The 14,568-nt window shown below is 39.4% G+C and overlaps 1 protein-coding gene across 7 annotated transcripts in view; it reads right to left on the bottom strand.

Annotated features, from left to right (window-relative positions):
* Positions 1-14,568, bottom strand: part of MAST4 (microtubule associated serine/threonine kinase family member 4) — a 196,303-nt gene that overhangs the window by 65,031 nt on the left and 116,704 nt on the right. For 6 of the 7 annotated variants that reach the window (XM_050716231.1, XM_050716229.1, XM_050716230.1 and 3 more), the window contains one exon: positions 4,513-4,601. In XM_050716231.1, the coding sequence (XP_050572188.1) occupies positions 4,513-4,601 (89 nt within the window). Of the gene's footprint in view, positions 1-4,512; positions 4,602-13,362; positions 13,502-14,568 lie in introns of those variants that run through there. The other variant, XM_035553481.2, reaches the window with a different exon arrangement.

Here is a 14,568-nt window from a genome sequence, read left to right as displayed (position 1 = left end):
AAAAATGTATATGTTACAGGGAATGTGTATTATTAATGTATTTTTAATAGCTGTCTACTTACAAAATAAAGAACTTCTGATGCAATCACTTTCTGTTGGTACTGAGGGAATAGCAGATTAATGATTGTTATCACAAATTCCCAATGGATCAGAGACAGCTCCAGTTTGAAGTCTTGGCGTCATTATTTGACAGTCATTTGAAACGAATTACGGTACATCAGCACCACAGCAATACAATGTAACAACAGGTCATACGTTCCTGGTGTCTGTTTACTTGGCGTGAACCCATGCTGTGAAGTGAACAATACACAAGAATCCATGAACAGTTACAGGTCTGAGTTTCATACCCCAGTAAACTGTGCCAGTCAGCAGCAGCACGCAGCTGGGCAGCAGCAGCATTCTGAACGCTTCAGCAGGTGTTTCCGCCAAGACCTGCTCAGAGGTGAGGAGCTCAAGCTGTTTCAAAAACTGGATTAATTATGCTTCATGCCAGCAAATGGCTTTCTTCAGTTACAGCAAGGAAGGCTTGCAAGCTTCTTAAATCCGCTTGCCAGGGCAAATCTTCTACACATAGACTTTTATGCTAAATACTTTGTTATGGTTAGCAGCTGGCTTGTTCCATCCTGGGTGTCACTGAAGGCTCCTGCCTTGCTTAGAATCACAGAATGGTTTGGGTTGGAAGGGACCATACAGATGAACCTGTAGCATAAAGCTAATTTCTCCTGGAAGTAAGTGAATGCTGGTACTCCAAATGCCCAGAGAAGCTGTGGGCGCGCCATCCCTGGAAGTGTTCAAGGCCAGGCTGGATGGGGCTCTGGGCAACCTGGTCTGGTGGGAGGTGTCCCTGCCCATGGCAGGGGGCTGGAACAGGGTGATCTTTAAGGCCCCTTCTATCCAATTCTATGATTTTATGAAATTGACACGTCAGATTAAGTTTAAATAATATTAATCTGGGTTTTAGCAAAAGTTTTTATCAATCTACATATGATGACAATTGGACTAATAAACTACGTTAGTTTCTGTTCTGTAAATGTCAGTTTTCTTTCAAAAAAGAGATTCAGACCCTGTGTTAGCTTTAGCTTTTAGTACTTTGACAGTTCACCACGAAAACACACCAAGACTTCATTTATTTTCATTCACTTACAAACCTAGTCCTACTTTCCCCAAAAGGCAGTCAACACAGACCATAACTAAAGCAGAAGAACATAGAAGCTGTGTATGAGACATTTTTCTTTGCTTTAAATGCACAGTAGTAAGCCAGTACTCGTTATCATCTACTTTGGACATTAAAGAAAAAAACAAACAAACAAACAAAAAAAAATAACCCACAGGTTTAAAGTTAAGAAATCCAGGAAAACCAACTCTAAATTTGACGCACATGAATGTCTCCAGTGTAATTCAAACCCTGAAACAACTAAAATACTTAGTATTTTAAATGGCTTTCTTTGTTACTAAACTGCAGTGTGGCTAAACTACTTCCATCAAATGAAATTAGAATCATAGAATATCCTGAGTTGGAAGGGGCCCACAAGGATCATCTAGTCCAACTCCTGGCTCCACACAGGTCTACCCAAAACATTATCTCATGGAAGCAACAGGTATTAATGTAGTGAAACCAGAAAATTAACAGTCAACATGTGACAATGTCTGCTGACCTAGAAAATCCTACAAAAAAGGATTACAAGTAGAGGCAAGACCTCTTTGGCCTTGGAATATTGCTTTAGACGATACCATCGTGTAATCCCATTCATAAATACACTGAATCCCACAGGAAAGATAGAATTTGTCACTGCTTTCTTAGTGAAAAATTCTTCAGGAACCCTCATGTTCTTGTATATACGACCAACATACATCTTTCTTCCCACTCCCTGCAATACGCCTCTGCCTGATTTAGATGACTTCACAGATGACAACACAGGCTTCTCAGTCTTCCTTTTCCTAAGATAAGCAAGTAATAATCTTTTAGTCTTGCATAAAAAACTCTCACATTCTATCCTACTAAGCCTTTCTCCACACAAAACCTCCAGAACATGCACAACCCTAAAAACATGCAGCACTCTGGATGAAATCTAACCAAGATGTCGTACAGTGGCATGAAACCTTCCCCGATTCAGCTGAAAATTACGTCTTTTGTATAAACTTCTAAGATTTGACTTTTAAAGCTACACTACTTTGGTCCTTCCAAACATCTTCTGATCCAGAAAATGCAGCCAGGTCCTTCTCACAGATGAGTCCAGATCTTACAGTAGACATTTATGTTACTGGTCCTCCAAGCACAAAATGCTGCAAATTGCTATGTAATTTGATACTTTTTATTGCAGTCCTCAAGATCAGTCACCTTAACACAGTTTTCCCAGTGCTGTTCCATATTGGATGTCTTCCAACTTTACATCAACTACAATAATTTTTTGCCAATGTCATTTATGAAAAGATTAAGAAGGTTTGGCCACAAAACCAAAGCCTGAGCACTCTACCGAAAAACTCTGCTCCCATTTCGTAAGATTTCTCACTTCAGCACAACATTCATGCTCTCCTTTTTAAGCAATTCCCTACTTGCAGTTCTTCTCCCAGTACCTGTCCTCTTAGTGGCACAAAATGAAACATTTCATTAAGACACAAACATGTAAGATTTACGGTATTACTCCTAACAGCTAAATCTTGTTTCTACAGCAGAGAAAATTAAACAGCGTTACACTTGATTATTCATCATCAGGGGTTAGCATCACCCACAGGAACAAGCTCCTGTGACTGTTGAGGTGGGGACACCTGAATGCCCTGACTTGCTGAGATGATAATCACTCACTTGAAGGCTGGGAGGTGCAGATGATCTACCTACGCAGCAGCAGGCATTCAGCTGGAAAACCCATTAGTGTCCAGGGCACCAGATGTTGTCCAAGCTGACAGTGCAGCCCTTTGCCTCCCACAATCCTGAATGTATCCACAGTTCATGCAAAAACTAAAAGGAGCTTTCAGCAGGTTTAACTGCTTTCAGCTTACATATTAAAGGTAAAGGATATGCAGCAACTGTCTTAAGACAATTAATAATAATGACCAAGGTTTGAACACAAAGAAATGGCATTAGTGTATATTTGCTTTCTATTTTTGTAAGAAAGAGAAAGAATTTACATAGTGAAAGTTGCAAGTATTCTAGAAATCTCACGATCTTTACAAGTGTCTTTGCACAGGACCTACTGCCAGATTTCAGCTGCAAATCAAAATCTGACTTTCCAATAGCATGAACCATCTCTGCAGTTAGCTTCAGGCCCTATACAGAGGAAGGGCGCATATAATGTACTGTATTAGTAATTAACATATATAACTGATATATAATACCCGTCGTATGTCAACATTTCCATAACCCCTTTCTAAACTCCAGTCCCAGAGCTTGTATCTTGTATGTACTCAAGCTCTGGACTACTTACTGCTTTGACACCTCTTTATTAGAGCCACAAGCCTTCACTCTCCATGTTGCTTACAAATGAACCCGTCTCTTCTTCCACTGGTGCTACTAATACACCATTTGCACCCTGAACAATATATTTACTTCATCAGCGTGGTGCCATCCAACTTCCCCTTCCCCATCCAATCACATGAATCTGAGAATTACTGCGATGGTAAGACAAAAAATCAAAAAACTTTATGCAAGTATTCAGTATTTGCCCAATTCAGCTTTCATCTGCTGCTTGCGTGCTGGTCAGTTTGAGGAGAACCAATGTATTTTCTCTAATAATGTTGTTTCTACTAGAAAACTGCAAGCGCTGTATTAAACTCACCGTTCTCTTGAAAAACACAACTTACACTCTGTAATTGCTCTTCTACCATCCAAGAACAATTCTACGAAGTACTCAATGTCATTGCCAATACAAGGATTGCTGTGGGGCTTTACTTTTTTTTTTTTTTTTTTAACCAATGGTAGTAACTATACACCAAAACATGTGAGAGAATGAATCTTTGCACTAGTCTATTTTGGTATGCTAAAAATGTTCCTTTTCAAAATGATGACAATATCATCTCTAACTTTCACTCAATCTTAAGTGCTTCAGTGCTTTAGAAGTGAAACAAAATGATCACCAATTTATTATTGTGGAAACTGAAGCACTGAAACTTCTAGTAACGTGCCTAACTTCATAAATCCTAGGGAACAAAAGCACTATGAATAGAATGTAATACCCTACTCACCAATTCCACTATATTCACCATGTGTTACAAGCTGTTTAATATTCTTTTCATACAGTACTAGGCCCAGAAAAGGAATTGGGGAAAATGCATCAGAACTCGTCAGAATACACGGAAAACAAACAAAACTACATGATGCATGTTAGATATTTCTTGTCACCATAACATAAGATTTATGGATTTAAACTTAACAGAAATTTGGATGGAATGATATGCAACTTTTCACTACTTCCAACAATGGAAAGAAACGTAGTGGGATAGAGTGTCTTTTACTCTCCTCATACAGAATTTTGAAGAATTTAATAATACCACCAGTAAAATAGTTATAAAAATCACCTGTGTGAGCTGAGAGAGGTGAATGAGGCCGAGGCAGAGCTGGAGACTGGCCATTGCCCATCAAACTCTTCCTGTTGCTTGTTCTACAACTATAGGCAAAAACAGAAAGAAAAAAAAAAAGACATCATTAGAAACACAGCATGTACCACATATGGACATTTTGAGTTTTTGCTTCTTTGTTCCTTCACTTCCCAGTCTCTTATTAAAAATCAGAGCCATTGCTGTTTTTGTAGGAACATACTGGATAATGACAAAGACAGCAGTTTCCAAAGAAAACGCACCATGGATACATGTCAGGCTTGCACATTTGCTGTTCAATGCAAAGAATATCATATCCCTGTGGAGTCATTAATAAAATGTTCTTCCCTGTCTGCAGCTTGCTTCTCTGCCATACATTTTTTTTATAATATTTAAAAATATACACACACAATCTGAAAAATTCTCAGCTTAGAATCACCAACGATCAAACCTATTTCTATTATATGAACTGTAGCTCCACATAGCATGCCATGAGGAGCAATTATTTATCAGACTCTGAAACAATACTTATAAATTTAATTATTAAGTTAAATTTTGCATCTGTGCCTTTTGTCAATGAAACAGATGATGCCTACAAAGATGAATGTTTTTTTTTTTACTCATACATCTTTCATCTGCAAAGCCACTGATTTCCCATATCACAAGATCATTAGGCAAGATAAATAGTAAATTAACACATCTATTAAGCTTGAGAAGGGACACATTTTTCTTAAATACAACATAACATTTTAAAATATTTGATGGCAGAGGTGTTTTTTCCCCTCTTTCTACTATAACTAATATTCTCATAAATATAAATCCTCAAGACTGCAAACATTCATCCACAAGAAAATAGTATCTTGAAGTCAAAAAGACTAACTGTATATAAGCTTAAGTGCATATGCAAATGTTTACAGCATTACGATCAGATTTTTTTTCCATAAAGGTTTATAGAAACTCAAAACCATTAAAAGGGAGAAAATTCTTTTATAAAAAGCATTTCATTAATACAACACAGGCATACTCAGATCTTATTTGTAGATGTCTCTAAACATCTAACATGTCTAACTTTCTAATGTTATCATCTCTATGTAACAGCCAGCAAGCAAAACTGATCAAATTGAATATCACAAGATGAGTAAAATGCAAAAGAAGGGATAGAGTTAAACAAGCAGGCATGAACATGGGTAACCTGCTGGGATAGCATAAATAGTAAGTAAAAAAGATTCAAAAGTAATCCATATTATTACTGGAGGGAAAAAAAGGTCAGAGGAAATGCAGACTAATAAAGCAGTATAGAAATTATTTGCAATATGTAAAAAGTGTCAAATGAAGACCAGTCTTCCCTTGAAAAACATTTTGCTAAGCACTGAGACTGCCATATCCAACAGTTTAACAGGTTAACGCAAAGTTTATTTCCATAAATTACACAATGGACTACCACATCCCTTTATTATAATCAATTAAACAATGCATTAACTCATGAGTATATATTTATTATTACCACTGTAGGAAAAGAAAGCAATAAATGCTTTAAGGATTCACATTTAAAGTACAGGAAAAGTCACACAAAACTTTTTTAAGAGATACACTGCAATTACTAAGCTGACCAAACAGGGAAAATTTTATAAGTATGGATTATATATATTATGTTTAAATTAAGTTGACCTTACTACAAATATTTTAATATACTTATTATTTAACCTACTGTTTAAGTGAGAAGACTTAAGCAAATACTCCATATGTTATTAGACAACAATTTCAAAGCCACGTTGTTCCATCCCTTCTCTAAATTTTGTCTAGCTGAAGAGCTATATTCAACTGCTCTCTTATCAAAGAATGGTTCAAATACTTCCTTTTGGCTTTATAACATCACTAATTTCAGTAATTTTTCTTATATCATATTATGACAACCCTTAGTTTACCTGCTACGCTTTTAAAAGATCTTGAATTCATTTGCAATCCTCCAAACCAAAACTAAATTCATCACAAACTTTCAGTATTCATTAGACATTTGTTAAAGGACACAAGAGATTGTATCTATCTATAACGATCTGATGACACCACTGCAGCATCTGTGGTGCAGGCTGGGGTTGAGACCCTACTACATGACATAAGGCAGCTTCGCATGTGCAAAATTCGGGATCGTCACATCTCCTACAAAAAAGCATAGGTTTTAATCATCTAATCCCTTGATAATGCTCCCAGCAAAAGAGATTTCAAAGGTAGTAGATGATTCTCCTTTTCTAACCAAACCAACCTTACTTTTAAGTTCTAGGCCACATGCACACTTCATTAATTTTGCTACGAAGATATTTCATATACATGTGTACAGTATCATTTACACTTAAATGTAGAAATTAACAGTTTTATCACTTATGCCGGAATTTTTTTTTTGTAAATAAAAGACTCTTTGTATTCAATTTTACATTAAAATTCAAACTTCACGTTCCACAGGTGAAATTAGTGCAATATCTTTCACACATTAATTAAGATATATAATTCTAGTTATCTAGATTTTACAGTTATTTTTAAGAATTATTTATGGGGAGTAGGATGGCATTACCTCCATAGCAAGATCTTACATAATTTTAAAAATTTCCCCGAACTGCCATTGCAAAAAATCTTTACTTTACTCAGATGTGGCTGCAGTTGTATGAAGAATTTCACTTATCACATTCTAGTGAAGTATTTTAGACCTGGACAGGCTGGAGAGATGGGCAGGAAGAAACCAAATGAGGTTTAATAAGAGCAAGTGTAGAGTCCTGCACCTGGGAAGGAACAACTGCACGTATCAGTACAGGCTGGGGAGCAACCTGCTGGAGAGGAGCTCTGAGGAGAAGGACCTGGGGTCCTGGGGGACGACAGGTTGACCATGAGCCAGCACTGTGCCCTGGTGGCCAAGAGGGCCAATGGGATCCTGGCGTGCATTAAAAGGAGCGTGGCCAGCAGGTCAAGGGAGGTGATCCTCCCCCTCTACTCTGCCCTGGTCAGGCCTCACCTGGAGTATTGTGTCCGGTTCTGGGCTCCCTGGTACAAAAAAGACAGGGATCTCCTGGAAAGAGCCCAGCGGAGGGCCACAAAGATGATACGGGGCCTGGAGCATCTTCCCTATGAAGAAAGGCTGAGAGACCTGGGCCTGTTCAGCCTGGAGAAAAGAAGACTGAGAGAGGATCTCATCAATGTGTATAAATACCCGAGGTGTGGGAGGCAGAGGGATTTGGCCAACCTCTTTTCAGTGGTTTGTGGGGACAAGACAAGGGGTAATGGCTACAAGACAGAGCACAGGAAGTTCCGCACCAACATGCGGAAGAACTTATTCACGGTGAGGGTGACGGAGCACTGGAACAGGCTGCCCAGGGAGGTTGTGGAGTCTCCTCCTCTGGAGATATTCAAGGCCCGTCTGGATGCCTGCCTGGGCAGTCTGCTCTAGGGAACCTGCTTTGGCAGGGGGGTTGGACCCGATGATCTCTGGAGGTCCCTTCCAACCCCTACAATTCTGTGACTCTGATTTTCTCAAGAGATGTAAAGTCAAAAATGTGAATTCTCCTCTATTTGTCCTACGAGTAACGTAAAACGTAAAGCACTGCATGCAAGGACAAATCCATGCTAGAGCTCATCCTGTAGCTTTGGGTTTTTTTGCTCCACAGATTCTGAAATCATGCATGTAGCCATCCTCTATAACCCCTGAAACAGAACTCATTCCCCAGATTAATGGTAGAATAGAAGAGGCTCTTTGTGGGTGAAGAAAAAAACACCTCTGGGGAACTTTGAAAGATGATCTCAGCTGCTAGAGCAATGCAAACAGGAAGCAGGGTCCCACTAAGGAGGTAGCAAAGCATTACTAACAGAGTATTTAGCCTTGAAACAGCAGTCCTCATGTACAAAGAAACTCCAAAGTTAGAGCAATTCTGCAGACAAAATCATTTCTTCTAGATCCCTGCACACATCAGGTTAACTTTTCCTTTCTATTGTCTTCATAAATCTATTCTTCTCCCATTCAAACCTGACAAGATAAACCAACTGATGAAAGACAGACCTGAAAGAAAGCCTCTTTGTCTGTAGTAAAGTTATACAGTGCAGGACTGTAAATTGGGGAAACATAAACCTTGGTAAACCACAGAGAGCTACATTCTCAAAACGCTGCTCTCTATAACTTGGATTTCACTTTGTGATCAGGTTGCATGGCACAGAGAAGAGACCTGCAAGCCAGGCAGCAGACTACACAGGGTTTTAAAGATCTGGGGAAAAAAAAAAAAAAAAAAAAAAAAAAAAAAAGGAAAATATCCTTTTCCAAGAAGAAGAGAGTACAAAAGAGAATAAGGAGAGTACAAGAGAAGGAGAGAACTTATAAAAAAAAAAAAAAACACTTTAAACCTTAGTCAGCCATGTTCAACAATACCAATTAAAATTTGGGATACACATAAAATTTGAAGAGAACAAACTTTGCACTTTTTGCCCTTTTCTCCTTCTCTTTCCCAGGAAGATCCTCCCTGGTTTGGTTCTGTTGCCCACAGCCTGAGGTAGGAGTCTTGGATCACTGCATATCTGGCAGTAGCTTACATCGTGCCAGCAGTGCCCTGGATTACTGACACTGTTCCTTATCTTGGAATCCAATCCATAATTTCCTATTTGGTTTCCAAATCCCTCTGCCTTATCTCCTGCTCTCTGCCACCAACGCTCCTGCCCACTCGTAGCACTCCTCCTTATCGTGACTCTTCGCTGCTGGGGAATTCCTCCTTCAGCCCTGCTCTGCTATCAGGAGCACTGAGCACTCCAACCTCTGAGTCACTCCTCCGACTGCAACAGACAATCAGCACTTCCCATGAGAAGTACCGCCTGACAAAGCAAATGGAGGACACCATGTAAAAAGTGTGCTGTGCTGAACCATGTTAATCTCATAAAGCAGGGGTTAACTACAGCTGCTGAAAGATGTGATCCAGCTGCACGAAGCTTGATTACCTTGCTCCTTAAATAACCACAATCCTTCTTCTATCAGGCAAAATCCCTTTGGGCAGAAATAATGGGGACTGCTAGATTCCCACTAACCATGCATAAGATAAAAGTACTGGTAATGGCCATTACAATACACCTACACTCAACAAGCTCTTGGAAAAACTAAATATAATAGAAATTTGAAACAGAAACTCAGTTCTTTAAGTCATATACTCATGATGGGGCAGTACTTCATCCAGAGCAGAAATATTAAATGCAGATTTCCTGATAGAGTGATCAAAAATGGCAATAACAGTGAGAGGTATGCACTAAAATGGAAGCTTATTCCTCAGAAAGAGGGTTAATATGTGAGCAAATTACTGGCAGTGAGGGTTAATTGCTTCCCTATCCCTCCCTCCTCTCCTCCCCTCCCCCCCCCCCCCCCCAAAAAAAAGGTATAGAAAGAAGGATATACTGACAGAGATTATCACTTCCCATGCCTTTCATAGCTTTAATCATTTATAATGATTTCATTTCAATATCCTTAATTATTAATATTTACACTTGTAATGAAGATGAATTTGGACTGTAAGCTATTATGACAGTTCACCACCTTTCACGGTGTATGCCGAGCACAGCACTACCTTGCAATACAGCTTTTTAGTTTTGGTATCCGTGTAACACGTTTGTTTAGCTGAAAGTGAAGATTAAAAGGGGACACCTATTTTAAGGAAGACTGCAAGTAAATGCTGTATTTGCTAATGTAAGTGCAAACAGACTATAACAGCTATTGCTGCACCCAAACGCAAAGCCTGACCTTGCAGACACAAGACACATTAATAATGCAAGATCAGTTCTAGCATAGAGGCTGTGGGATAGGAAAGGTGATTGAAATGGTTCTGGTGTTAAAACAGCATAGCTGAAAACTACCTCAGGAGGAACATGTTGTCCCTAGCAAGACTCGGATGTAGCCACTTTGTATTTACAGCAAAGTTTAATTTAATTTATATTTCAGTTATATTTAACCTGTTTTAAAGCTACCTAACTATGGTACCATAGTTACTTTATATCTTCATCAACAGCAACACTGAAGAGTCAACAGGGCACACTACCCTGAGTTAGAAAAAATAAAAATTAAAACATTTAAAGTGAGGAATTCACTGCCTTTGTTTCGTGTTTTGTTTTTGCAGGGAAAAAAAAAAAAAGCTTTTGGCATTAAAAAGCACTTTGGTGAGTGCTTCCAACCTCTCCAGAATCCATGGAAGTTCTGCAGGGCACTAACTCAAAAGAACGCAAGTACAGAACAGCTGCGAGGAAGAGATGGTGCACGCTGGTACCTCACAGTGGCTTCCCTGCCAACAGGTACCTTTATGGTCATACTTGATGAAGCATCTCCTGATCCAGAGAGTCCAAGTAGCACGTGGCCCGGTAGCTTCATGCCTAGACCACTTTTTAAATGGCAGCAGATCAACAATGACTGCTCCTCTCTGAACACCGTGGAATTAGGGTTACATGAGCAAAATCCACAAATTCTACTCAGTGTGATCTGTTGTCCTGTTCTACCCCATAGCTAAGTCAGACTGTAGAGTAAGGAAGCAAAGATTTCCAATTTTGAGAGACATTTCTTAACTTAAAGACTGGAGTAGGTAAATTTTTGATGTGCTACCACTGAGAGAAATGTGCAAAACATCTGAAGGTGAGCAAAAAAAAACCCACAAAACACGAAGAATTTACATTTCATTCTTTTAGTAGTTTACAGTGTTCCATACTCATATCCATTTAGCATCACACAGCAAAATTTTCCAGTATATTTTTACCAGACTATGTCTGCACGTTCACTTTCCCAAATCTGCTATGTGTGTATGCACGTATTCACATGTACACATACATATATTTATATACAGACATACATTAGGTTATATATTAAAATGTTCTATATGTACACATATAGCCACACACAGAGAAATAATGTTTATTATATATCCCACTCACTGCAAGGAATTATTCCATATCAATCTTTAATGATCTGGAAAAATAGTCTTGGAATTTGCTGGAAAGTTTCACTGTATAATGGATGTATTCAGGTTTTTACTCTCTTGTATTTAAGCTTTAATCAACCTGAATGAGGCCAGTTTTAGTCTGCGTGCTGAGAAGAAAAGAGTGCTGTCAAAACCTAATGAACAGGACAAAACAGTGACGCATACATCTGCTAGCAGTCCTAGTTTAGCAGAGTATGTCCTGAATTTTTTTCAACACAGCTGTGAGTGTTTTAGCTTCGGCTATTGCCTGGGTGGACTTGGACAGTGAGCTCAGGGTCCTTTCCTGGTATTTACACGTTTGTGTTCAGCAGCGATTTCCCTGCCATTACTACTGCCTACCGGCGCTCTCCCTATCACCAAGACTTTGATTTTTCTTGGTCTTTTCCTCATATTTCTAAAAGTAAAATAAATAAATAAATAAATAAAATGAAAATAAATAAAATAAAATAAAATAAAATATCAGTGGAAATCAAACTTAAAATGCAACCAGCTGGAAACATGATCATCCTCTGCACAGACTGTCTATAGAGTTCAAAGGTGCATCAGTCAGCATCACTGGAAAAGCCTCTGCCAAGACATCACAAAATTGCAAAAACATCTGCCAACTCTCTGCAGACCTGAGGAAGATCGTCACACACTGTCACAAAGACAGGCTTCTAATGCTGCAGACAGCCTCTCAATCTCCATTCCCACAGTGCTTTACAAAACAAATAAACAGATAGTTCATTAGGCCTTTGCCTAGTGATAGTTACATCTGTGTTCAATGTATTCAGCTCCAGTGACTGCTTATTTTTACTCCTAGCAATTTTGATCCATATTTTTTCCTCTTCACAAATAAAAACCCAAAAACAATATTTAAAATCCAAATCTATCCTAAAAACCTAAAATGGTGTATTTCTATCTGTTGTCACTTCCTAAGGACATACTCAGTTTAACTTACTACAGAGATAAATATTTAATTATGTAAAATGAAACAGAGTATTTAAGCTAATTACTAACTCTATATTTGTACAATATTCATAAAATACCTGCCTACAAGACATAAAATCTGATACATGCAAAGTGGGCAGAGAGTGGAGAATGGACAAAATCACTCAGGATCAGAAGCCAGACTGTGCAATTCTTCGTTATCTTCAAAATGCAGTTTGGGCAACCTTGTATCATACAAGCTATTGAGGACACATTGATGGAATCGTTTAAAACCCACTGCTTCTAGACCTTCTTTTTTTTAAATCTCATCTGTGTTCTGGGAAGGGATATAAACCAAGTTAATAGCTGAAAAGTACGTTTGCCATCATACTGAGATATTCAACTAAACTCCTCAACACACAATTACTTCTCTTTTAAAACAGAAAGATAAATTGTAAGACAGGACAGGAATCAGAGCAAAAATAGACAGGGATGGCCTAACTCCCGACTATGATCACCATTACATAATTCAGGAGATGAAAAAAGCCAGAAATATCTAACTGAAAAAATAAAAAGGAGCTATATTGATAGGTTTATACTATTTAACTAGCAGTCCCTTAAAAAAAAAACAACACAGCATAGATCACATCACACCTGTGAAGATCAAAGCATCAATAGTTTTGAGATGTTAACCACGTGAAGCAGTGCTTTGCCCTGCCAGACATCATTTGCATCAGACAGGAAATACCCAATTTACTGGAACGCATGTCTGTCGCAGTCACAGCACAGACAGGGGTTTAAAACACAGGCCTCACCATGCTCTTGGCCAGCCCCAGCAGGTTCACGTTAATCCTAGATCTCTAGATTTAGCCACTCTCGATTCTGGATTTAGATTACAAGCTCTTGGTGCGTCTCCTGGGATAAGAGGATGTGGCCAGACACTTCTTACCGTGTTGTGGTGGTCACCTTAAACCCAGGCTGGGGTCAGGATGTTTCTGATGCTGCCTCCTTGCTCGTCAACAGCATGGGAGAAATCAGGGGAGGTCAGCTGGGACTGCCATTCACTGCCACAGGCCCCTCCAGAGCATCAGACTGGAGTGCTGTCTTCTACCCTACTGCAGTCAGCCCGTGACAGATGATGCTTGCTGCTCGGTCAGTCCATCCAGAGTCTGGGAGCTGGGCTGGCGCCCCATGGCTGGTGCTGCTCCCAACACGCACAGTCCAGACTCAGAGGATGGGACAGCTGGTGGATTTCCCCCTCACAGTTCCACCCCCAGCTCAAATAAAGATATTGGGCAAGACTTTTTCCACGATTTCATCAAATAGACTAGCATATCTACTCATAACTTTCGCCTAATTTGGCCTTTCAAAAAAAATGAAAAAGGCAAACAAACCACACCAAAGATGCAAAGATGAAGTGGGTCCTGTTCCAGACTTATTTCTTTTGAACAGCGTCCATCCAGGCTCAACCACAGCCAATTCCCCAGGCTGTTCCGGTACTGCAAGGGAGCCAAGCTCAAACCCCGAGCTTTCTGTAACTCTGGTTGAAACTGAGGCCAGCATAGCTCAGAATTAAGATAAAAAGTGGGAGTGCCTCCAAACTGCAGACAGAAGACCTGCTTATCCAGATACCTACAGCGATGAAACCCCGTCCCTGTTCTCCCCAGCCCTCTCACTCTGTTTTCCATTTAGACCCAGCACCTCTCGGCTTTCTCAGCTTCTTGCCTGCAGGTAGCCGTCCCCAACAGCAGCCCCTACGGGCACCGCTGTTCTTAACTCACTGTATTCCGTGGGACTGGTGGGTCACGGTGATGAGAAAGACCTCCTCATAATGTTAAAAAGCATTTCCCAAATGGCACAGAGTACTCTTACAGAGTGTTTCTTGTCATTGAAAAAGCACGCATGGTAGCAATACTTAACAAAGTCTCTAAGGGATAAAGTCTGCCACTCTGAAACTGTCTCAAATTTACACGTAGAAATGGCCTAAAAACTTTAGTGCTTCAGTAGACAGCTAGAGTAGATGTCTATATGGAAGTACCTCAGAAACAACTGATCCTCTTTCATTTGGGGGTAGGAAACAGAAAGGGGAAGACATGGTTTAGTCTGCTCTGCTTCCTGCTACAGAAGTTTCTATCTGTCAAAATAATTTATGTTG

The sequence above is a fragment of the Cygnus atratus genome, chromosome Z (assembly GCF_013377495.2).
Source record: "Cygnus atratus isolate AKBS03 ecotype Queensland, Australia chromosome Z, CAtr_DNAZoo_HiC_assembly, whole genome shotgun sequence".
Lineage (NCBI taxonomy): Eukaryota > Metazoa > Chordata > Aves > Anseriformes > Anatidae > Cygnus > Cygnus atratus.
The sequence above is the reverse complement of the archived record's forward strand: the minus strand, read 5'-3'. Positions and strand labels throughout refer to the sequence as shown.